This window comes from Nestor notabilis, unplaced genomic scaffold (genome assembly GCF_000696875.1).
Source record: "Nestor notabilis isolate BGI_N333 unplaced genomic scaffold, ASM69687v1 scaffold5302, whole genome shotgun sequence".
In the NCBI taxonomy this organism is placed as follows: domain Eukaryota; kingdom Metazoa; phylum Chordata; class Aves; order Psittaciformes; family Psittacidae; genus Nestor; species Nestor notabilis.
In genome coordinates, this window is record NW_009918626.1 from 36,528 (window position 1) to 63,422 (window position 26,895).

The following is a 26,895-nucleotide window of genomic DNA, read 5'->3' on the forward strand; positions in this document are numbered from 1 at the left end:
ATTATTATCCCTATTTTACAGATGGGGAAGCTGAGGCACAGAGATTAAGTGACTTTCCCAAGGCCACACAGCAAGTCAGTGGCAGATCCAGGATTAGCGCTCGGGGACTTCCTGGATCCCTCTCCCATGCTTTAAGCAGTAGACCACAGTGTTCACTGGACTCAGCAAGCAACTCATTGCAATAATGGACAGTTCCAAGGACTCGTACCTGGTCAGTGTGTCCACACATTTTTTTGCAGACTCCTGCAATATGTCAGTATGGTGTGAATACCCCAGTCCTAGCAGATTTGTGCACTATGTAAAATTTCTGACCATCATCTTCAAATGGGGTGAAAGGAAGAAGTGTTAGAATTCTGACATAAACGTGACATGGCTGTGAAAAGCATTGAGTTTTCATGCTTCATTCTGATTCTGCTGAAACTAATGGGCAAAACTGCAGTGGATTCATGGCTTTGTTAGTGTGGAGGCTGGTGACTGCTTGGTACATTAAAAGTCATCCAGAGCATGAATTCTATCTTCCATGACTATAGTTACTCTTACCAATGCTTTCAGTTCGAAACTTCAATTTATTGCAACACTTAAAAATAATAATTTCATAGTTTTTTCTGAAAAGCCAATAAAAAGCAGATCATTATCAACTGAAATTAAGATTCTAGTCTCTAGTCATCATGGGAAAGTGGAGTGTGTCTGCCACTATTTTTACTTGTATGGCAATAGTGCTTACCTCCAAATAAGATTAAGACCTAATTGCACTAAACTAATAGCAAGCCCTTCCCTCCCTTCTCCCCTCCTCCATGGAGATAATATAGGAATCACAGAAATTACTTCTAGACTAAATGCAGCGTGGCTCTTGTACTGGGAAATGCAAGGTGGCTTTCATACTGTTCCCTGGGAAGTGAGAGTGTACAGTGCAAGGCCTGTTTAATTGGTCTTTGCTCAGAGTTTGACAAGTGAATTGGCAACAACACAATACTCCCAATTAAGCTGTTTTTCCCTGTAATATTAATGGAATAAAACCACTTCTGAGAATGAGACGAGACTGAGATTTGCTGTGACATTACAGGAGGAGGAGGCAGGGAAGCAAAAGATTGCCAGAAGCTGAAAATTGAACACATGGGAAAGGAGAAGTCAAAGTGTATGAGCATATTTTGATAAATATTAATGAATTAATTTGTATTTAATTTACTTAGATGATCTGTAAAGGCTTTAAACTGTCCAGCAATTTAATGTGTTCCCTATTGTAAATTTCTCCTAACATTGTTTCCATCAGGCCCTTTCAGTATCAGTAAAATACTGATAGCTGTCTTATACTAGAATAGCACTATTTCTGATATGGCTGCAATACAAATATGGACTCTGGCATCCTGCCTAACCGTTCACCCAGGGGCATGGCATCATGCCAACATGACAAATACCCAGTTGTGTCTAAACTGCTTAAAATAATGGATTCATTTTTACCTAAGATGATCAAATGGTTTGTGTGAAATTATACTGCCCTGGTACACCTTAATAGATTATTAGGTTGTTCTAAATCATTAAAAGACAAACCAGTTTCAATAGAAGGCCTCTTCTCATTGCCAGATTGTAGTTACATACTATTATCTGTGGGAAAGCTCTAGTAAAGATACTGTAACACTCTAAGTCTCTCTTTCTTTTCTTTAACAGCCCAGATGCTTGGAGCTGACACATTCCTAGGATTTTTCTATATAACATAGATACAGCATGATAGCTATTTTTAAAAAAGAGAGGGACCTGAAACAAAAACTTATATCCGGAATGCATGACATCCAGCTCTAGATGTGAATCTTTTTGCCTGGGGCATCTGCTCTTTAAGGAGAGATGCTTATGTAGTTAATTTCTTGTTATAGATATGTATAGATATTTAGCATGTAACACTGATATTCAAATTCCCTTGCTTCAGACTTCCATTAAAATACAAATTTTATATACTGGAGTCAAGCAGTTCTAATATTGCTTACTAAAACCTTTTCACTAATGACAAGTAAATATGTATTCATGATACATTTATTCATGTTTTTGTGTAATTCATCCTTTTTTCTTCATCATCACTTACTGGAAACCACAGTAAATCATGTTGTGAAATTTAGGCTGTATTTAGCAACTGTATTTTTACAATTGGTGATGTCAAACTCATAGTAAAGCCAATATGTGTTTTAGCCCTGTTGTTGAAACCCCAAAAGATTTCTCTACTTAGGGAAACATGATTTTCTCCCCTCCCCGCTTCATGTCAGAAGTGACCACAGTAACTAATTTCTGTAGTTTTTTTAGCCTAAGCATGATACACTAATTCATCACATTGTACATTTACAGTGTAGTAGAGAATAGTAGTTAAAATGCATGTATGACTACAGTATAAAACAAGAAATATATGTTCTTAAGGAAGAACAGCTTCTCTCCTTTCTACTATTAGTTTATGCTCTCTGCCTTAAGTGTAATTACAATTGCTCTTTGTAAAGAAAAGCAATTCCCCAGTAAGCAAAGTGAAAACCTTTGCAATTCACCAGTAAGCAAAGTCAGTTGTTTTCATGGTATTAAAGTGTTCCTTCTTACCATATTGTCAATGAGTATCATTCTCTAGCTTTGCCAAAGTATAGGGAGTGTTAATGTTAATAATTTGGAAATTCTTTTTGTAGCTCAAGATCCTGATCAAAAGACAAAAATACATGTGCAGTCCCTTTCTTCAAGAGTACAAGAATAAGCTGCCTCTACCAGACATTTCTTCCGTCATCTCTGTCATTGTCCTATTGGCTCATGTTTTTCTTAGTTCCCTGTAACCAGTGTTTATTCATCATCTTTGCAGGTTTTAACATTTCTTCACATGTCAGCTAGCTATAATCTTACTTCAGTACAAACTGAGGCATAAAGAATAGATTTTAATGAGAAAAGTTAAATTCTTAAAAGCTTTTTTGTTCCTGAGTAGGAAAAATAAATAAATATTAAAAGCATTTTCGTTTCATAATACTATACAATGATACAAATTTTCCAAATGAGAAGCAGCTTACCTGTTCTTTTTTCTGTTTTGCAGAGGAATGATGAAGAGGCTGTTGTGGATAGAGGTGGAACTCGCTCCATTCTTAAGACACATTTTGAAAAGGAAGATCTGGAAGGTGAGAGATTATTTTTCTGTGCGTTACATTGTCTCTTTTTTTCTGAAGGTATTGAAATACAATTCCAGTGTGTAAACTTACTTGGAGCAGGGATGCAAAAAGAGTGAACAAGAGAGTAGAATCTTATGATTCATTTTAAAAAGAGAAATATTACTCTCTTCTCAGACTGATGCTCATATAGACATGATGGTGGAAAGAGTTTGCTAGTTTTCAGTAATCTATAATCAAGTCCTGTCAACATGTGTGCATGACTTTAGATAAGTCTTTCTACCTTTAAGTTTCGAAATATGTAAATGCAAACAGGACTTACGATTTAGTACTTACAATGGCTTCTACACTTGCTTTACTGTCCCCATCTAGTTGCCTAGCCACATCTTCAACTGAACAAAAACATGCTGACATCTTCAACTGAACAAAAACATGCTGAAGTGACAGAGATTGTATAGATACTTGATAACACACACTCCAGAAACCACCTAACATCATGTAGAAGTGAGAAGTTGTGAGAACTGTGTTATCATATTGGCCTAATAATTCAGATAGTCTTAGGAGTCACATTTCACTCTGTTTAGTGGATTCCAAACTTATTCTGTACTTACAAGGTTGTATGAAGTTATGTGACACCCCCCCCCAAGTCCTAACTATTGAATGAAACTGAATTTCTCTTGCACGTATGATATCCTGTCCAAGAGACTGGAACTTACTGATTTTAATTGTTAGCTTATTGTGGTGGGATGTGGAAGGTTCTTGTCTTTGTCATACAGAGCTGGAAGAACTAGCCAAAGCGAAATTCTAAGATCTGGGGTGTATTTGAACATCCTGCATCTGAAAAGTTACCTGCCTTGTGTCTGAAGAGAGGTATCTCCATCTGTGCATGAACTCGAGCTTTCTAAATGCCTACCCTTGTTTACTTCATCATCTTCTTTTTCTTCTCCTTTCTCTCTGGCTGTGTGAATTTTGTGTTCTCTGCTCCATGATGGCCATACTGATGATTTCATGTGAATGTCAACATGATACACAACAACTCCCCGTTTTGCTTCCTTCAGCAGTGCTTCAAAAAGCAGATTGTCTACATTTTGAAAGGGGCCTGGATGTGTTAGTCTTTATGAGGTAATCTCTTACAGAAGGATGTGTTACTCAGTGTACTATGTATAAGATGGGTAGCTCTCTGCTCAGTCTGTGGCAAGTCTGAGTACATGCAAGGGTAGATCTCAGGTAAGATGTTTCCAGAGTGCAATTTAGGGTTTTTTTGGTGTCTCCAGGGGTAAGTGGCTACCAGTGCATCAGGCTGGCAATGACAATTTTGAACTTACGCACACAACCCCCTATTTTGAATCTCACATTTAGTCTTCTGTAGTCTTCAGTTGCCTGATGATGTCCTTGGACAGAGTTAAACTATTGTATCTGGTGTCCGTAGAGAAACATCCGATAGAAGAACGTGGGCTCCCTGCTTTCCCTTCTCCATAATGCTGATTCACAGAATTTTTTGTGTGGTGTTCCTACCCCAAAAAATTCCTTTAGAGATGTACAACTTTCTGGAGAATGACGTCTTTAAGCCAGTCACATAAGTAGACTCAAGTGTTAAGAAAATCAGGAGGACAGTGATGTTCCACGTGTGATTGCGTGGAACGTAAAGTTTCATCTCAAAATTTGAACATGTATGTAGTTTAAAAATGTGGTTTAAGCCCAGCTGGTAACTCAGAACCATGCAGCCGCTCACTCACTTTCCCCTTTCTTACCCCCCAGCCTTGGCTCCTGGCAGGATGGGGAGAAGAACTGAAAGAATGTAAACCCCCCAGGTTGATACAAGAACGGTCCAGTAACTGAAGTATAATACAAAACTACTACTACCATGAATAATAATAATAAGGGAAATAACAAGGGGAGAGAATATAAAACTACGAAGGGAAGGGGAAAAACCCCAATAAACACAAATGATGCACAATACAATCGCTCACCAACCGCCGACTGATACCCAGCCCGACCCGAGTAGCAATCTGCCCTTCAGGTAACTCCCCCCAGTTTATATACTGGTCAGGACATGCTGTGGTATGGAATACCCCTTTGGCTAGTCTGGGTCAGGTGGCCTGTCTCTGCTTCCTCCTGGCTTCCTGTGCCCCTCCTCACTGGCAGAGCATGAAAGTCCTAGAAGTCCATGGTCAGACTAAACATTACTTAGTAACAACTAAAACATGGGTGTGTTATCAGATTGTTCTCAGACTAAAGGTGAAACACAGCACTGCACCAGCTACTAAGAAGGAAAAATACAACTGTTACAGCTGAACCCAGGATAAAAAAGTGTTTAATTACTATTTTTCACCACCACCCTATATATGTAGAGTTGCTCCTGTGAAATATCAGTGAAATATTCTTTCAAAAATCTGCTCCTGGGATGTTATCAATAGAAATTGAAACATGACAGTGACATAACTCCCTCCCCTCTCCGCGCCCCCTCCAATCTTTCAATGAGTTTAAATTGTTTAGAATACTGAAAAATTCTGTAGTTAGCCAATGAGCCTGCTTTTCTTTAAAATAAAATCACACTGCTCCCTAATGTTCTAGCAATTATTCAGTGTAGAATTCTTCATAATGCAGTTAGCTTTCTCAGATAAATTTCATGTCCAATCTAAGGTCAGATCAGTGTGTGTTTAAATATATAATAACTGCATCCAGAAATACCAAGTGACATAAAAAGATCATAAGAAATTGTATATTTTAATATCCACTTGCTGTTAATAGCATGTCCATTTGTTTTGCAGCGCATCGAGGCACTTTTCCATCTGGAAGCAGTGAATGTGACTCACAAATGTCACTGTCTTATTTTTATCCAGTGTACATTGTGTTGGGTTCTGCTGAAAACTTACCTTTTTCCTAATGACATAACAGCTATAAAATATGAAATTATATAATCAGGTGCTAATTGCATAGCTTAGTAAAAATCATATAATTAGATAATTAATATGTATTATCTAATTAGTTCTTTGACAGACACTAAATTGGGTTTATGTTTTAAAAATATAAATAGCTAGTTACTGAATATTCTAGCAAAGACTAGTTTTGACAGGGTTTAAGTTTCAATAGCACCATATCAGCAACATTTCAAAAACTGCAATTCACATGAAGAACTAAAGGTTCTTTAAATCTGAAAATCAATATTCTGTTTCTTCTGATTAAATTTTAAAATTGTAAGTATTTTTCTGTATTTTAATTTTAGACTATCAGCATTCAAATGTCAGAAATACTGATTTAAACATGTACTAAAATTTCTATCTGAAATTTCTTGGCCCATCAAGTACTTATATTGTGGGACAGCCATTGTGCAAATATGTTGCAAGTACATATCTTGCTGAAAGCATGAAAATATCCTGGTGATTAATGCTGCTTTGAAGAAAATCCGTAAAACCAGAATTTTGCCTCAGTCTCTTTTGATCAGTGTTTTTTACTTCCTTGAGCAGTATAATGAAAATCTGGGGAGATAGGACAGGAACTGCAGTAGTTACAAGAACAGATGAGATGTGGTGCTCGTGTTAGTGCCAGTAATGATACTTGCATTATGTACTTCAAATTGTGTCATTTTGCTTAAGTGCTTCAGAAGTGGATTGTTTGCAGAGCTTTGGCATTCAGATTTTCAGTGTGAATGATTTTTATCATGTAATTCATTTTTGCTGAGTTGTAAGGTCAAGATCAGTCACTAATACCAAAGAGATCATTTGTCTGACTGTTGCATTAATGAAAGGACAGAGAAGGCATTTCTAACAGCAAACCAAGAAGCCTAAATCCCCTGGGTTTAATCACATATTTTGCATGTTATCTTTCAGTGTGTGATCAGTGGTGAAATTCCTAAATGAGAATTGGGCACTGATTCTGGATACTGAAATACTTAATTGCAGAAGTACATGTACCTGAACTGGGAGCAGATAGGCAAGTTTTTGTAAACAGATGTGCACATCAACAAACAGTTGCACTCAGCTTACTCCCTGTTGTCATCTCCGGCTGTCTGCCATTGCTTCAGTGGATGTTCAGTAGTAACAGTTTTCTGACAAAATATATATACCTACTTTTTCTCTCATAGATTAAAAATGTTTGGGTCAATCTGTATGTGTTGTGACTTTTGGACTATATAGATATGCAAAAGGATTGGCACTAAGTGCACTCTCACTAAAGGATTTTGCTTATGGCCACCATATTTGCTTACGGCCACTGAGAATGAAAATGACTGTTCCATGGTTGTCCTTGCTAATGGTGTTCAGCTGCAGATCCTGGATTTTTGTGGCAGGATTTCAGAAGTGCTGTGGTTTGAGAAGCTTCCATAGAGAGATGACTGAGGATAGGATTGTTATGTAGAAGTTCAGGGATGGATGGCTTCATTGGAGGAAATCACAAAATGTTCCTTGATTCAGAGAAGTCAAGATTTTGCTTAAGCTTTTTATGTTTCATATATTTTATCTGCCTAAGTGGTGTGGGAAAAATTTGTCTCATGAGAAATCAAGTTTGTCATCCTTCATGTCTCTCAGGATACATAACACTCCATATCCAGTATATAAATCACTGTAGATCAGATTATTCATTCTGACACTTTTGACAAAGGTTAGATTATGTGGACTGATTACTCAAAGTCACAAAAGACTTCAAGCTAAATTAGGAAATAAACACCACTGACTAGGATGCAAAAGCTGAGGATTTAAACTTAATAAATGAGAAATTAATTTGAAATGTTAAGTATGCTTGTAGAGATATTTTCTATTTAACAACCTGCATGAAGATTAATTTTGGTAGTAGATTTTGTTCTGCTGACCAAAAAAAGAGAAATTCTGGAGTATTTAATTATTCTTTTTTAAAAATGGTTATTTTAGTTATTATTATTTTCTAGATTTGTTCTGCCTTGTGACAGTTCTTAAAAAAAGTTAATGAAAATTTCAGTATACACAATTAGGGTTAATATATGTAAAAGTCATTGTGATTGAACTCTAATCTCCGTATGTTATTTAGTGAAAATCTGAGTGGCTCCGGATACTGAAGTAGCCTTTTATTCTCAGACACTGGACATTTTTTATAGAAATAACATAATAGTGGACCTGTCTGCCACTAACATTATTTACCTGAGAATTAATAGGACCTAGTAGCTCACAGGACTGGAAGAAGATAAATCTTGTTAACCTGGTGGCCTTGATTCAGCCTTGCCCTGTATAGGAGCAAGTCAGCTACTAGTTGTCCTTGGCTAGAGAGGAACATTGACCAAGATCTCCCCGCCCTTTGACTGACAGGTTGATACAGCTTATTGAAATAATTTTTTACCCCATCAGTACAGATCCCCTCTCAAAGCTTCCTTGCCTTGGCTTCCCTTGGGTGCCCCATTCATCCTGATGTGCACTCTAACTTACCCATGCTCCTTGCAGCAATGTTTGTTAGACTTAGAGGAGTAGAATATAAGCTACCCCTGGAAAAAAAGAAAGGTAGAGTAGTGAAAGTAGAGAGTTCGGAGAGAGATTCGGGTTAGTCTATGCCTGTAATGTCAGCTTTACAAGCATGGAATTCTTTCATTTTGTTGCCTGCCAGGTATTACACATTCTAGTTTGTTCCATTTGTCATTTCTAAGGCACATCTTTCTCTGTTTTTGACTCCTTTTTCCTACGTCTCTCAATATTTCTCAAGATCGCACTTTTCTCCTGAGCCGTGGTTGCACTCTTGCCTTGGCCATCACCTGGTATCATAGAATCATATAATGGTTAGGGTTGGAAAGGACCTTAAGATCACCTAGTTCCAACCTCCCTGTCATGGGCCAGGACACTTCCAGCTACAACAGGCCCTTTCCAACCTGGCCATGAACACTGACAGGTATGGGACATTCACAGCTTCCTTGGGCAACCTGTTTCAGTGCCTCACCACCCTCACTGTAAAGAACTTCTTCCTTATATCTAGCCTAAATCTCCCCAGTTTCAGTTTGAATCTATTACCCATTGTCCTGTCACTACAGTTCCTGATGAAGAGTCCCTCTCTGGCATCCTTGAGGCCTCCTTCAGATACTGGAATGCTGCTGGAGGTCTCCATGCAGCTCTTCTTCTCCAGGCTGAACATCCCCAGTTTTCTTAGCCTCTTTTCATATGGTCCTTTTGCATGGGTCTCTTGTCCCTTGTTTGTGGGAAGGTGGTTCACCATGAGGATTCATGAATAACTCTGCAGGACATTTTCACATTCTGTGTCTGCTGAGGTTTTTTTCTGCTGTCTGGCAAGGTCTGAGACCTGATCCTGTGATAGGATTTTGCACACAACACCTGGACTGCTCTGGAGCCATGTGGGAAAATCAGGAATGAATAGTTAAAAATACTTTTTAACCCTGCCACAGCCTGGAAAAATGTTTTGTAAAAGGAGAGATTTGTTGGGAGGGCAGTGATTGGTGGGGGCTCTTTAAAAGGTCCTTAACTTTAATGACGTCATTGAGACGTGCTTATCTTCCATATTCAGTATGTCCTTAATGCTTTCTTGAGCCAGGGATATTGTTTATTCTTTTTTCTATACAATTTCTGCTGTGATTTAACCTACAACATAAGTTGCATGCATGATCTAAAAAGTTTGTGGAGGCTTTCTTGGCAGTTCCTCCACATTACACTATGGCAAAAAGGTGAAAACTGTCCCTTGAGCAAACCATAACCACAAACAGCAGTGTAGCTGCTTGTTTAGGAAGTACTGCTTTTGTCCTTTCTGCTTTCTCTTTAGCTCTGCCTCCCTGCTGCACTACAATAACAAATCATGAGTCATGTGTTCTCTACTCCTACACAATTCACTATAATCACTTTTTCTTCTATAAGGAAAAAGGCTTTTTTTTTTTTTTTTTTTTTTTAAACTCTACATGGACGGCTGGTTTTCTGTCTCTACCTTGCTGTTCATTTCTGAGAGGATAGAAAATTGCATTAGGTTCAGCTCTAGCTGGCAATACATAAAAGAAGCTTCAAAGCACTGAGTGTTTCCAGAGGAGGGAGAAACCCCTCCAGTCCTGCTGAGGTCAGCAGTGATTTGAGACTTGGCTCAAACCACTGGCAAAATATTCTCTCTCAAGGCATCTTGACTTTGCAGTGTATTTCCTTAGTAGGTCACAGAAGCCTGCCTTTCCTTCTTTTGGAGGCGTTTCAAGACCCATCTGTTCCCACTATATGCCCCTGCACATCATGCCTGTGAGCTGGGATCTGAAAGACTTGGTCTCAGTAGGTGCCTAAGGCAGATTCAGGACATTCCAGGTTGAAGGCAGCACAGGCAGATGTACCATGAGTACCTGGCGCTCACAAACATTCACATCCAGGGCAGTCACTTTTTATGCAGTAGATATCACCTTGGCTGATTCACTAAGGAGCAATTAAAGTACCTGCTTGAGTCCCACATGAATGGTGTAACGTGGAGGCCTGTGGAACCTTTACTGTTGGGGAAGCAGGGAGGTGAATGTAGATTATATGCTTTTTTTCCCTACCCGATGGGTGTGTGTTTTCTGTGTTAAATTTGTGTTTGGAGGGAGAATGGGAGGTGCTGGGGCAAAAATACTTGTACTCTTAGCGTTCCATTAAAAAGATTTTAATTCCTCTAAATTAAACGAAACATTTAGAATCCCTTTCTCTTCATCTCCATTTTCTCTTGCAATGTCACATTCATTCAAACAATTGTAATGAGATTTCCAGAAGTTCCAAAGTTAGGTCATCAAGCACCATAAATTATAATGGGTGCATGTTTTCGAAGCTTTAGAAATCCCACTACATCTCATTTCCTTTCCATTTATTTAATGAATAAGATAAAAAGCTTCTGTCTTAATGACCCAGAATGCCAGGTTCTGAAAACTATTTTTAGATGTTACATTTGTAATTTTCAAGGGCTATGCAGAAAGTATTTTATTTTCTGAGATTGCCTTTTTAGATGGTTAATTTAATATTGGGGTATTAAAATAAAATTTAGGTGTATATTTGGAATACAGTAACCCCAAACAACGCTTCTACTTAGATTTTATTTGGAAAAATGTCTCTAAAAGATGTGTTCATATTAATAACGTATATTTCATACTTGTCTTCTCTGGGGCGTAGAATTCATATCTCCACAAAGTGGAGATATTTATAGCACAATACACTTTTTCTTCAAAAGTTTAGGGGAAATCCTGATTTTTACGTATGATATTATATGCTTTCATCTGTATGGAAATTAAATGTAATTAACATGATTCCTTTTGAATCTTCTATAATTTGCATTTGTTAATATAGTACTATAAAAACAAGAAAGAACACTTTATAATAATGGTCATTATGTCTTAAATCCTTAAAATATTTTTACTTAAGGAGTGTTTTAATGCTTTGAAGGTAAACCACAAGGGTTCAAAGCCTCTTATGCTATAAATGTATAGGTTTGAACTAACTTTATATTCTGGGTTTTGTTCCCCAGCTATGTGCAATTTGATTAAAACCAGTCTGTTTTTAAAAGCAATATTTATACAATTTGACAGTGGACAGGTAACATTGTATAAAGGTGACAGAGCAGATCAATTCAGTGTACTGCATTTCATTAATAAGCTTTCAGACTGTAAATAATCTTTTATATTATTTTATTTTCTTAAGGGTTCAGTTTTTAAAACTTAAAAGCTCCTAAATCCTAATACTAAAATGATTATGCATGTGTTTATGTTTAGCTTTCCCAGAGGCACATCTGTGTTTTTGCAGGAACAAAATCATCATCTTTCCATGATAAAATTCTATTGATGTTAAGGTTAGTTGAAAAGGCTCAGGAAGACCATAGGATAAATCCTATGGCTCACTGATATCTAACCCCCCTGACACAGGCAGGGACACTTTCCACTAGACCAAAGTGCTCAAAGCCCTGTCCAGCCTGGCCTTGAACACTGCCAGGGATCGGAGATTCACAGCTTCTCTGGGCAACCTGTGCCAGTGTCTCACCAACCCCATAGCAGAGAATTTCTTCCTTGTGTCTAATCTAAATCTACTGTCTTTCAGTTTAAAACCATTCACTGTTGTCCTGTCACTACACGCCCTTGTAAAAAGTTAACCTGTTCTAGTGCTTCGCTGAACCTTGTTGCGAGGATCTAGATTCTGCTCTATGTTTATTGAAATTATACCTTGGTAGAACTCTTTTGGCCTCAGTAGGTTCACACAGAAGGAAGAAGATCCATTTTGCATTTTCTTGGTTATCCATTTCAGTCTCCAGGTTCCTGTTTTCTTTTTCAGTGTGAACCGATTCTGTATAGGGAGAATTGTGATATTCAGACACAGATGAATGTGCTGGCATTTTAGGGCCTGTTTCCTAGTTTACTGAATAAAGAACAGTCTGGACTCAAGTCCTGGATTCAGCCCTGGAAATTAATGTGTGTGAACCTGAACCTGTATTTCCTGATACAGGCACAATCTGAGCATTGAAGTGGCACAGAACTTCAATCATGGATTGAAGGATAATCATGCTGACTTCTATCACAAAGCAGCAGATACGGAATTAAAAAAGCAATCTACTTGCACCTCTGGAAATTATTAAATCTTAGGGAGGCTAACCCCATTCCTTTCAAGATGTTTTGGGTTTTTTCTCCCCAAGGAAGGGGACAAGGAAGTGTTGAGTACTACATTACTGTCCTTCGGTATCTTTTTAATGAATTCTTTTTATGGAATACTTTTTTCCTTATTTCATTCACTACTGATTGCAATACATTAGAAACATACCAAAGCCATCAGTTCTCGTTAAACTGTTTCATGGGTTAAATGTAATAAACAAGAAGAAAGAGACATCTAATAAATAAATGCTAAAAAAAAATCCCAACGATTTTGGTTTGTGGTCTTTGCTTCAGAAAAATCTCCTGACTCTACAACTCTACAAGAATAGTTTCCTAAAAATTGATGCCTCTGCTTTCTAGTCTTCTCTACATGCATCAAAGTTGAGGAGGTAACTGCTGTGGTGTTCAAGCCTTTTCTCCAGCTTTTTTTGGCTCCGCCTTTGCAGAGAATTCCTATCAGCCTTGAATTTCTTTGATGTATTGAGACAAATGCTGCCTTGCTCTGTTTTCTGCCCCTGCTGGAGTCTCCATGGGATTAGAGATCACGTGCTACCTTAGCTTAATGTTCTTGACCTTTTTCAGATGATTGACACTGCTGAATGATTACAGCAAAGCAGCAATTATCTACTGGCTATATTATGCTTATTGCAAGGAGAAAATAAATGTTATTTGAGACGAGTAATCTGGACTGTGTCTTTCTGCTGAGTAACTGTTGGAGCCTTACTTGTATTGAGTCATGATTCCTTTCCCATTTGTTCTGTTTTGTGGTACTTTGTGCCTGCTTCCCTTCTGCTCTCCCCCTTCTAAATGATTTACTGTGCTCTGATCCTGTTATCCCACATAGCCAAGAGCTAAATCTTTTGGGCTTGATCAGCAACATAAAATTCCTCAGGCTCAAAGATGGCAGTAGGCATGATACATACCTTCTTATGTATTTTAAAAAATAAAAGAAATGAAAGCACCCTAGATTACCAGCAATATATTTGTCAAGTGAGCACGTAAAATCACATAGGGATTTTGCAGTCTAGCTTTCAGAGCGTTTTATTGGGTTTTTTTAATTCTTTTATTTTTATTTCCTTTTCTTTTTTTCATTTTCCCTTCAGTTAATTTCCCACATGAATTCTGTCAAGGTTTGGCTCATAAATAGCAATGAGTTTTGTAAAGTTCCTGTACACACAAAGCAAACAGCAACTTCACCAAATGTTCAATGCAAAGAGATCCACGTGTCTCTTCTTGTTACTGTTTTGGAAGATGTTTTACACCTGTCTGGCTTTAATGAAAGTTCACACACAGAGATGCAAATTTGAAGAAAAAAATTTAAAAATCTGGCACTGCGTCATAAGGACTGTGTCAAGTATGACCTGTATCAAGGGGTTGTATATCTGTGCCATTACATCATCATTATTGTAACCAATAATGTTATGACTATTAACATTAGAATAATCAATATTATATGATTACACAGTTCTAATGATTATTATACTACTAATGCTATTATGGTTATTAGTATTGTTATTATGTTGCCACAGCCCTTTTTTAAAAGGTAAATTTGTGTTACCCATAGGCCATCGAACATTGTTCATTGGAGTTCATGTGCCGCTGGGGGGAAGAAAAAGTCACCGACGCCACAGGCACCGCGGACATAAACACAGAAAGAGAGACAGAGAGCGAGATTCAGGATTAGAAGATGGGAGAGAGTCTCCCCCATTTGGTAAGATAAATCTTATCTTTGCATAGATCTTTTAATAATACACATCAGTATTGATTATGCATACTTTACCCTGTTACGGCTTGGACACCATGAGCAGTGGGGTTTTGGAGAACCCACCAGAGACTCTCCAGTCTCTGCTGGAGAGCCAAGATTTGTTCCTCTCATGAAGAACAGGAGCCAATGACAGTCAGTACATGAGAAATCTCAGTAATTTCTACCATTGTAGGAGACAATCCGTAAGCGTTCTCATAAGGGTGGACTTCCACCACCATTGAGAATGAGAGAGTGCTTTATGGCACCAGCTGCCCTCAGTGCAGGCTCTGGAGTATTTGCCTCTAAAACCATGATGTGCTGGATGCTGGAGTTGTGGTTCTTTAGACTTAGTTTTATAATAATGTCCGTGTTACTGAAGCTGCAGTGTTTTATCAGATGTGAACTGTGATCCAGATTGTGTTTGGTTTTTCCTTACATGACAGCATAATGTGCCATTGTGAGATGAGTCTGCTGAGGACTTGAGAGCAAACAGGAAAAAATACTTTTCCATTAACAAACCTGATAAAAAACTCCTAAAATTCTCAAAATTTTAAATTAAAAAACATTATAGAGAACAGAAAAAGGTAGTAATGAATAAATTAGTCAAGCTTTGTTAAGAAACATATGCGGATATTGTTTGCTGTTCAAAACCAAGAAGCCCATGTGATGAAATATCCAGGACTATAGTAAGTGTTGAAAATATAGTGGAAACATGTATAGAAAACAATTCGTCAGTGTGCAACAAAAGAATGTTTTTAAGTCATTAGGAAAATGTGCCAATATAATTTCAAGTTACAGAATAGTAATGATAACACTTTATTTTAATTTGGAATTTGTATTATGTGTGTAGAAACGTTTGGAGCAAGTAGATTATAAATGCTGATGGTTAAAGAGAATGAAACGAAGTCAAGCCTTTTTCAGACTCAGTAGATATTGGCTGTGGTGTTTCTGTCTGGAATGTATTTCAAATTGACAAAGACCCAATACTGTATGGAAACCAGTTTCTTGGAAAACAGCAAAGTTCAAAAATTATTAAAATAGTTTTCAAAAAGAATATGCATATATACATATAATGTCAGATTAAAAAGAAACAATTGAAAGTTATGTTAGCCAAGAAGTGAGATATCTTAAACTATGAAGCAGTGTCTTATGCTAAGTCATCTGGTTTTATTTAAGTGCCAGTATGTGACACATTTTGGCTGAGAACTTAGCTCTGTTCTTTCAACTTCTGGAGACCTAGGCTGTGTGTTTCCTAATGTCAAAATAAAAATAAAACCCCAAAAACAACAACAGCAACAGAAAACCCCAAGAAACCAAACCTGGCTGAATCTGTCCTTAATAGTCTTTTGACAGTTGTGCAATAAAATGTACTGTTCAACACAATTCTGTGTTAAGTTAAAATCAGCCTATGTTCAAGAATGCTCCAAGAGTGGAATAGCAATGATATGAAAAAGCTAGTGCATTTTGAAGTGATTTTGAAGTACACTTGTAAATTTTTGTTCATAGCACTTTTTTACAGCCATGCTTGTTTGAAGTAAGTATAGGACTGCACTTTTGTAAGTCACATTTTCACTTGCAAAGGTATTACAACTATGAATTAAGGGGTGTGTAGGTAACAGATTATTATTTTTATAAAAAAGGCTAGGACACACAAGATACAAGAAGTATCTCTGGATCCCGAATGCTGAAGATATTCTTCAAAATACTTGGGTGATAATGACTGAAACAAGCCAAATACAAAACTACCAAACATTCAGGAAATTCTGGGAGTATCCAATTTTTCCATGCTGAAGTAATATTTATTTAGTAAAATTTGAGGATTTTTCCTTCTGGCTGATTTCTCAAAATTTGGCCAGAGAACTAGACTTTGAGCATTGACATCTGTCCATCCAGGCAGAAATGTGGCATTGCATAGACAACAGTGAAAGGGATTTGACTTATGAAGGTAAATCTGATAATTATACAGTGACAGGTTGAACACAGAGCAAACAGACAGACAGAATTATACAGGAATTAGTCATAGTCTATACCCACATCCTTACTTTTACTATGAATTTTCTTTATAGGACTTCCAAACAGGTTATTGTGCTGCCTGGGGAAAAGCACTGCTTTTAGAGAGAATATAAGCATAGTTTTTCTATGCTTTATTTACTCAGAGGGAGCAACAGATACTTCTCACGCTAAATATGAATCCGCTAAACCTCAGTAATGCTTCTTGGCTCTCAATTCCCAGTGACCGCAAGGTTATAACAGTATCCAGAGGCTGAAGGAAGTTGCGAGGAAGACAAATGCACTTCTTACTCTGGATGCATAACTTACTGTGAGGTACTGCTACCTATGAGATCGGATCCAAAATAGTCCCTTAATTCGTGAATCATTCTGATTTAATTGAACACGCAGAAACGCTTAGCTGCCTCTTTCTCTAGACACCTTTTAACATATTTCTGTTGAATGGTAGCAGGCTGTATTCTTGAGAACTGAGAGGAATGAAGGGAAAGAAAAAATGTTTCAATGAACAGGTACAAGAATAAAGAAAGAGAAAATAAGCATTGTGAGAGCAGCTGACAGAAAACAGTGCTTTGAGATAAGTCAGAAAAATAAATTGGATTTCTATGTACAAGAGAATAAATTAGCAGTGTTTTGAAGCAGTGAAGTATGAAAGGATCTATAATAAAAGATGCAACAACTGAATAATTGAGATGCTAGAACAAGTAAATGCCTGAAATATTCAGACATGAAGTGCTCCAGACTGCTCAGTTAACCAAGCATGGGATGAAGCATTACTTTTTGTCATAATCTATAACTCTGTAAGTTATAACTTCATCTGTGAAGTACCATTAGGTGCAGATCTTGCTCTGCAATTATTGCTTCAGGGAGCTGTGCAGTACATAATGCTGTGGGGCTGTGCAGGCCCCAATAAGTGGACAAGTGCCACCAGGTTCCTATCCAGTGAAAAACAATTTCTTAAACAGTTTTCTTTGTACCAGCATGGCTAGAAAACACCTGTATTCAGTGTAGCGCCCATGGCTGGAAGCTTCGTATTAATCTCTTGGAATCCTGTCTGGGAAAACTGTACCAGCTACTTTCTGAGAAGGTTTCTGCAGAGAACAGATTTTTTTAGAATATTCTGATGGTAGCTCATAAGCTTTTTTCTTAATCTCCTACTGTCACTTTTCAGATACCCTGAGTATTCTCAGTGTGCTTGTAGATTTGGAGCTTGTAGACAAATAATACATGGAATATATAAGTAATGGAATAAAAAAAAAAGGCCTGTCCTTTGGGGCCACAGATCACTTAAGTTTTATTTCTGTTTACATCACACCTGATTCTTGTTTTCTGTCTGTTGCCTCTTGATGAGATGAGGTTGTGCAAGATGTTTCCATTTTGCCATAACAATGTGTCTTTGAATCACGTAATTTGCAGATTACATGGCTTGCTCAGGGAATGACTTTTTTGGGTAGTAAAAATTGCAAGCAAAGTGATTTTATTATCTAGATTTCCACCAACTTGCTGCACAATTTTTTTGGAAGAAAAGGAGAAATCCAGTTAAATTACTCACTCTAGTTAAAAATGCAGTAACTCTATTTGCTTTATTGAAGAGGTTTACTGTTCCCAGCTGAAATGCTGAGGTAATTAAAGACCCAGTTTCATGCCCCCTTTAAGCTCCCCTCCTCCACAGCTTTTAGTGTGGGTCAAGTGTTTCAACTGCTCTGTGATTTAAATTAGGGAATTGATGCAAATTAAAACTAGCTTGGCAAAAGAAAGCTGTTTCTAGCCTAGAGTAGCTCCTTGTGCGGCTTGTTGGAAGGGCAATGGGTGCAAGCCCTGGTGGGCTGCATGGACACAGGCTGGCTGGGACTGCTCCTTCAGCGTCATGGTGGTGCTAAAAGTCTGGAACAGATTTCCCTTTGGCTGATTGAGTTGCACTTGGCTTGGTATGCATGTGGATTTTAGTGGCAATATTCAGTATTTTCTTGGTGTCTGTTTACTTTTTTTGCCTGTAATCAGTGAAACTGCTCTCTTGTACTCGCACGTATGAGTTAAAGATACGTTTCTGTTTTAAAATGAGTTGGAATAGGAAGACTTTAGCTCTCAGTAGGGTGTCTTTAAGGACAGGTTTTGTACGAGTGAAGTGAACACAGCTGTGGGGACTGGGGTTTGATTTCACTCTCCTGTGGTGTCTTTTAGGACTAGATACTGTTGGAGCTTGTGCAGGGTTTGGTTTGTTTTTTTAAGAAATCTGGCTTTAATAATCTCTAGTTTTAAAGAGGCTTAAGTTTGTAATTCATGCTATTGGATGTGGCAAGGGAAGCTGAGCAGCCCTGGAGGTGATGCTAACAGAGGACTGTATGCACGGTTCAGGAAAGGCTCTTTGAATGTAATGCAAATGAAAATGAACTGCAAAGGGGAACTTCTCTTGGTTACTATAGGGGCTTGAAGAAAGTGTAATGAAAGGACTCAGCTGACAATTTGGTAGCTAACCTCAAATGTTGAAGGGGTATTAATGGGGCAAATTTAATTATTTGTAAAGAATAGGACTGTTAAGAGAATCTCTTAACCTTAACTATAGGCTTTGCCTCCTGAATGATGGAGTTAGAAATTTGAATCTCTGGGCAGCTGTGGAACAGATTGCAGGAAATCTGGATTAATATAAAGTATTATAACTTCAGTTTTAACAGTCTAGCAAAAAGATGATAATTGAGGCTTGGGAATTATCCATATTGTCAGATCCAAAAGGTAAGATTATTTGCCATAGCCCTGATGTGATGGAAACAATTCATGGGAAGAAAATGCAAGAGAGCTTCCTGAAACAAGATTATACATATAGAGATGAAGGCCAGAGGAACAAGCAAGGGAATACTTTCTTCCAAACTAACCCATGGTTTTCTAAGGTCTGCAAAGAGATCTTCAAAAGTGTGCTGTGTTGCTCTTTGCTGTTTTATGTATGACTGTTTACTTATGTGGACTTTAGTAATTTAAATTTTGTTTTAATTTTTACCATGTTTTCTAACTAAAAAAAAAAAGGAATTTATGATTGCTGAGCTGAAAGGCAAAGTCCAGTCTGCACAGGAAGGAGGTGGGGGCAGAGCCCCAATCCACCGCATCTTTGGTGAGCGTAAGCAGGAGGATCACGAATGTTTGTGTGTGCGTGAAATGTTTTCTGTGATCCTGTGAATTTTTCACACCATTTCCCCTTTGTTTGAAAGGAGTTGTTACGGATATCAACTGTGTTACACTAGTTCACTCTCTGTCTGTAGTCCATCCTGTGCAGTGAGCAATCAAACAAAAAAGTTTATATGTTTAATATTAATGCGAATGTACAAGAGCATGAGGCATGGATTAAATATTGTCTATGATGTTTGCTACCTAATGTGAACTTCTGTAATACAAATTTTATTTTAATGTTTAACATGTTTTCTAATGTAGAAAAAGTAAATTTTCACTCATACATATATGGACCCCAATAAGTATTAGCCCACTAATACTACCCTTAAATGAAGGCTCTCAGCAGGTTTCGAAATACAGAAACCTGTTCTGACAATTGAGCTGATAGAGCTAATAGACTGTTACCAGAAATACATTTTTGTACATTTTCTGGAGCTTACTAAGGGCAGAGGACAAAATTTGGATACATTTTACATGTATGCAAGGCTGTGTTTCTGGTTGTGTTTCTGATTCTGATGGCTTGGGCAGACTGTGTGCAGTTCTGCCTGATGGCAGGGTGGTTTGTCTCGGGAGAAATCCTGGTGTGCGCTGAGGAGGAGGTGTGGATCGCTCTGGTGCAATGGAGCAGGTTGTTTGCTGGGGTGCGTTTATGTGGAGGGACAGAGAATGATCCTGCTTTCTTACCCCAGCCTAAGTCTTGATTTCACCTTTTCCCTTAGGTGAGAGGGAGCTGTCCTGACTCAGAATTGTGGTTGCACTTTGAGGTGTTTTAAAGGGGGAAATGCCAGTTATGGTTCTTTCCTACCTGCCTTTTGCAAGGTGGGATGGTGATATAGGCCACTCTTCCCCCCTTCCTGCACACAGCGCTGTTCCAGGGAGCAGCAATTTGTGTTGCCCTCTGGGAGTTACGTTATTAATATTTCTTTCAGTTCAGCTGTTTTGGTACATCTATACCCATCTCTTGCTTTTATTTTAGGGATGCTAATGACTTTACAAAAAGCCTTTGTAGTGAGCAGTATGTGAGGTTGCTGCAGAGTCACTTTTCTACAGCTCTGAATTCCAGTGTGAATTTCTGCTTTTGGCAAGAGCATATGCACCAGGCCTTATTTTTTACCCTTTTAACAATGCAGTAGAGTTATACAGAATTTTAAAGCTAAAATATTCAGGTTTGCCATACATGCAATGAATTTGATTTATCAGAGGTACTTTGGGTATCTGTGCGAGTGCTGCACAGATGATGTGAGTGCAAGCCCAGAGGAACATGGAGTCTGGCAGGAGGCTCCCATGGGCTGGTGGAGCCACAGCACATAGAAGCTGCTTCAGCTTTTCCTTACTGAGATGGCTCATTAGCCAAGCATGCGTGGTTGTTGATGGTATTCCTGCTCCTGTCATGTACCAGACTTTGTGCCCAGCCCCAGCTGGTCCTGGAGGATTTCCTGAACTGGTGATGAGCCATTTACTTGGGAGAATCAGCAGCTGCTTATTCTGGAACTCAGAGTTCTAATTGCTTCTAATTCCTCTGTGCTCTGATATAAAATAACTGCAGTGATAGAAATACTAATGTAACAAACAAGTACCATTCATTTATTTTTTTTTTTTTAGCATAATCTAGATTACTTTCATTATTTTTTAGAAATAGCAGTAATAATATGAAAGATTTCTTTAATGCTGGCTGTACTACATGAAGTAGGGATAGACACAGATAGTATTCAAGCTGATTTCTATTTTCCTAGGCTTCAAAAACATTGAGTGTCCTAGATTGCAAATATTTTCCTTCTACACTGAGGATTAAGTTATTGCAGTTTGACAGTCAGCAATTCAAGTATTCTTCCATATTGTTTTTGAATCATAGATTACTCATTTTCCATATAATACATTAATGACATATTTGGTATTTATGACTGTGATGAATAAGAGCCAAATCCATCTGGCATTGCTCACATGAGTAATGCTGTTCACTCAGTTTTACAGGTGGAACCAACAGATTTTCTTATTTTATTGTTTTCATATCATTTACTTCTCTTAGATGTTTGCCCTTGGAATAAAATTATTGTACTATGAAGCAAACAATAACTACTTTTTTTCCCCCAGCTTGGTGTCTGAAACTCCAGCTATGGCTTGCAGGTTTCAGACACCAGTACAAATTACAGCAGCAAAGAAAGTTAGCCAGAATCTGGAAGCTAGTTTTACTCTTGTCTTAGAAAGTATGAAGAGAATTTAGTGCATATTTTAACATATATATAGGTTTTACACTGTGCCCAGTCAAGTAGCTGTGTTACACAGAAGACCCACTAACAGCAGATCACAGTAGTAAGGTGTTTACTTGTTACTACTCACCTGACTTCAAGAGATTTCTGATCCTCTGCTTTCCTTGCCACACTGAAAGTGTGCATTTGTATCAGTATAATAACTTTCATAAAACTGCAGCTCTGCTGTACAGCACTACTCATTTATTACTTAATACTAGCTGTAGCTGTAAATCAATTCTAGTGCTGATTTTATCAAGAGTACAGGATGTTTCTGGCAATGCTTATTTTCAGATTCTGACTGCAGTCCAGCTCTCTACTAAAGTACCTTGTTCTCCATGTTCTGTCACTTGTCATGTGCACTTGCCCTTTGCAAGTTCATATGTCACTGAATTTTTTCCTTTAGGGAAATAGTCTTAACAAGTTGCACACTTCCTGACCAGAATATACTATAGTCTTGGATTAAATCTTGATGTTTGTGTTTACTTTATCCTTTTCCAGAACATGCTAATGGGGATATGAAGAACATAAAGAATAAAAAAAAAACAAACCCAAATAAATAGAACTAGGTAGAGAATGGCTGGAAGGGGTGTAGAATAGAGGTTGAAATGGTCTTAAAGAAAAAAGAGGACTGAACAGTAAGAGTAACAAAAGAAAGGGTAAAGTGAACGAGGTTATTGCTATTCTTCAGTGATTCACCACAAGTAATTTCTGTCCCCTTGGCTGTCCTGTTGCAGTTCCATTCTCTAAAGCTTATTAGTATATGAGCCCGTCTTTCTCTCCCGTCTCTCCTGTATTTCTTCCTGGGTTTCATTTCCTTGCTTTTTGAAGGAGTAAGTAGCCTTGACTGTACTATATCTTTACATTCTGCTTAAGCAAATAGACCTTAGGTGGAAACTGTCATGTACTGTTTGTGTTTTGTTACTATAGTAAATTTACTACTATGAAAAAGTTATCTTTAGTGCTGAATTTAATCTTCTGTATCAGTTGCCCATTTAATTAGTTTTGATTAGAACTATATTTGCTATTCAGCTAGCATTTGGTGAGTCTATTACCTCAGTTTTTCCAAAATTCAGAGAGCTTGAGGATCCTGTGTGGTGATGCTCTTCATTGCTAGACGAAAAAGCTTGACTTACAAATACAGTTGTAGAACAAACTTCATTTAGACAGTGTTCGAGGAATCACTGAGCTGTTCTGCTGGATAATAAATTTTTCAGTTGACTGGCAGCCTGGACCCTATCAGCTCTCACAAAGGACTTTTGGTTCCTCTTAGAAATTTAAAATTCATTAGCAGAAAAAATAATTATATATTTTTAGAGAGACTGGGTTTCCTCCAGAGCTTGTTCTTTTGAGATTTACATCTAAATAAGCAAATAGGATTTTATTTTTTAAAAAAGCCTTACAACATTTGAGCTGTGAACACTGAATATACATGTACGTTAAGGTGTCTTGTGAGTTCTGGATATTTTCTGAGTGATGTGAAAAATTAATAGTATTTCTCCAAAATGAATGCATTTAGTGGTCTGCACTGAAAAGTTATGAAGAAAAATAACTGGTAATAGACATATAAAGGGAAGACAGAGACAGGAAGAATAAAATGGAGAACTTGGGACGGATAAACAATTTCTTCATCTGTGTAGAAACAGTTTACAAAGGTGCAGGGGGTGGTAGGTGTGTAGATAGTGATGTTTTCTTTTTGAACTTGCCAGTGTATACTGACATTAGAGAGGTTTCTTCTGGTTTCTTTCTGCAGGTAAACCAAATAATGTACATTTAGTATACCAGCTTTGTGAGTTGAAGTAGATTTAAACTTAAGATATGGCAGAGTAGTTGTTGTAACACCTGAAGTAAAGACTTTCATCAGCTCTATCTATGCTGCTATCTGTGCTGTCTATTTTCTGTGAGATACCATTTCGGCTTCCGATAGTCACTACTTCTGTACCTCGCATTCTGTCTTTAGATGAGATTGTTTAATGAGCAAACTAGTCAACTACAATAAATAAAGAGGTCTCGGTCTGAAGGTGTTTGTATATGAATGCTTTTACAGCATAACTATTATCGTGTTTTCTGCGTGACACTAAGAGATACAGGTGAGAGAGTCCCCATAATCTCATGAAATCTGAAATATTTGCTTGCTTGGAGAAATAAAAATGGTGATCTGGAGTTTATATTTTTATTTTTCCACAGATACCCCATCACAAAGGGTGCAGTTTATTCTGGGTACAGAAGATGATGATGAGGAACACATTCCTCATGATCTTTTTACTGAGCTTGATGAAATTTGTTGGCGTGAAGGAGAGGACGCGGAGTGGAGGGAGACAGCAAGGTGAGTGTTTTCATGAGTTTCTAAAAAGTATCTGTAGCTATTGGTTACTGGTGTATTAAGAAATAGTTTCAAAGCTGTGGCAAGCTCAGGAACAGATTTTGGATATAAAGCTTAAATAAAACCATAATTTTAATCCTTGGACTGCTAGTATTACAACAGTATTTGTTGTTTCCCAAAGCCAAATGTTTTCATCTGGATTTATGAAATATAGGTCAGAGTGAATATCAAGGGAAAAAAATATCAAAGTAAACATATCATCTCTACATGTAAATTAAAAATTACTGTTTTTATTAATATTTTAGGTAACTTTCAAACTTCATATTCTGTTTAAAGCCTCAAGAAACATATAAAATTACCATTATAAAAAGATTGAAGTGAGGAATGAGATTACTTTGGAGCAATAAAATTTTTACATGTTCTAACTCTCAATGAACAGTTGATTTTGAGACTTTGAGTGTTGAATGTTGGATTATTTTGTTTCTGTTTCTGGTTGTGTGGGTTTTTTATCCCCCTGACCCTTCTTTGGGTTTTGTGGGGAACTACATATCTGGGCTGCTTAGTATGAATATGTCAGCTGCCCTTTAGTTTTATTGCAAATTCCAGGTTTCTGAGAGGGACACAGAATTTTCTATGACCTTCCCTTTCCTTATCTGTCTATAAGAGGCATAGACAGATGCTAAATATAGATCTTTACATGTAGAAAATTCTCATATGAGGATTGTGCTGCAAAATGAATGTAGTAATGTTCCTAACTAATCTTATTAATATTCAGAGGGAGTAAATCTAATCAAGTTAATCATCTTCAGTGTTCTCATACTGATTAGGAATATATAGAACCTTCTGGAAAGCATATCAGCTTCTATTGTGATTAAAAATAAAAATCACCATGGTTTAAGTTACTTTTAGGCAGGGAAATAGCTTCTTTAGGTCAACTAAAAAAAAAAAAAAAAAAAGCTTTGCAGAATTGTGTTTCTGAAAAATTATAATGATTTTTATTAACATAAATACTTAAGATAGAATTTGAAAGGAATAGGTGAAATAAAGGGATTTCTGTCTGTATAAAGGGATTGATCTGCCTATATGTACAGCCTTTCCAAATGTCATTTGGGAACTAAAGAATCAAAAATGTTTAACAGAAGCAAGATGAGATTGTTGAAAAAGGACGTCAAAGCACAGCCAAGAAAACTATATTCAGAAAACACAAAAGTGAAGTATAATAGCTAATACTAAAAATTTCTTTAACTTTAGAAGTAAGATGAAAATAAAGAGTTTGGTTGCCATGCAGAAAGAACTGGTCAAGATAAGTGATCTTCAGTTTGGATCCAAAAATTTCAGACAGCATTTGACATGGGGTGGCTGGCTGTTAGGAAAGGAGGAGATGGCAGTGAAATGGCCAAATTCAAAACTAAGAGAAGAGTCAAAGTGCTTTATCTGTGCAAATAAGAGGGTGCAGTAATTCCCAGAATAGAAATCTGAAAGAACATATATTTTATTGATATGATAAATCCTGTCTTCCTGTGAATCTCTCAGGTGCATTGTTGTACTATAGCAAACGCAGCGGCACTGTTCCAAAAAAGATAAAATTGGTTGGGATGAACAGAAACCTGAAAGTCAGATTTTGGAGCTATGCAAGGCTTCGAACAATATGTGAAGGAAGGAATAACTGTAGACTTGGAGCTAAGTGGAAAATTGGATCAAATGCAATATGGTGGTGTATCATGTCAGACTAACAATAATGCTGTTTAATTAGGTAATTGATTTTTGTTTTTCTGACGAAGAAGAAACAGTAGATCTTTATTTTAGTGAAGCATTTGATATGATACAGCAGTGGGAATTTCTTACTTAAACTGTTCTAGCGTAAAATTGTATTAGTGGTTAAGGAACTAACTGAACATACGCAGTAGGTCATGCTGAAAGATTAAACTATTGGTGTGGAAGGTAGTGACAACTAACTTCTGAAGAATTAGTCTTCATAAATAGCTTTATTCTTGAATGACAAAACTAGGACTGTAGTAATGAAACTTGCCAATGATAACAAATCGGGAGATATTGTTACTCTAGAAGTAAATAAGGATATTGCAAAGATCAAAGAGACCTTGAGTAATAGAAATGGGATGGTGTTTAATATGCGAGATCATATACTTAAAAACTAATACAACGGATCACTTTCAATTCCAGTGGTTGATTCAGGATTTCAAAGGTACTAATTTGATTAAAAGCATGGCATGGACAGGATGCACCCTGAGTTTGTTGCTCTTCCAGCCTTATTACATGTTTTCCATGTGTATGAAAAATGCCACTAGCAGTATTTGTAAATCTTACTGTCTGGCACTGGACATAGTGGCATGTAGAGAAATTTAAATTCAAATGGTAGAAGTCGTTGATTGTGTTTAATGAGAATGATAGCACTAAGTGATTCTGTATTCATTTCACCAAGCTCTGCATGGACTGAAGGGTTGAGTTCACTCTGTTGCAGTGAATCTGCATCTTCGTATTTTCAGTGTGATTAAAAATGCACAAACATTTCAGCTTTGAAATTTAAAAAAAATAGTTTTATGCTGTTTGCTCAAGATACTTGGGACATTTTGTTCTTATTTGATCAAAATAGTAACATATCAAAGGGAGCCATGGATAGGTTTTGACTGAAGCTTGGTGGTTCCCCCCACCCCCAACATCTCTCATGAGCAAAAGCATTCATCATAAGAACAAGAAAAAGTGCACTATTGTTACAGCCTGTTCCATTCCAGGATCTGATTTAGGCT

At 37.3% G+C, this 26,895-nt stretch overlaps 1 protein-coding gene across 1 annotated transcript in view; it reads left to right on the forward strand.

The window, feature by feature from the left end:
- Positions 1-26,895, forward strand: part of SLC4A10 (solute carrier family 4, sodium bicarbonate transporter, member 10) — a 117,933-nt gene that overhangs the window by 21,600 nt on the left and 69,438 nt on the right. The window contains exons 2-4 of the mRNA XM_010009798.1: positions 3,047-3,128; positions 14,216-14,362; positions 23,995-24,133. Of these exons, the coding sequence (XP_010008100.1) occupies positions 3,047-3,128; positions 14,216-14,362; positions 23,995-24,133 (368 nt within the window). The remainder of the gene's footprint in view (positions 1-3,046; positions 3,129-14,215; positions 14,363-23,994; positions 24,134-26,895) is intronic.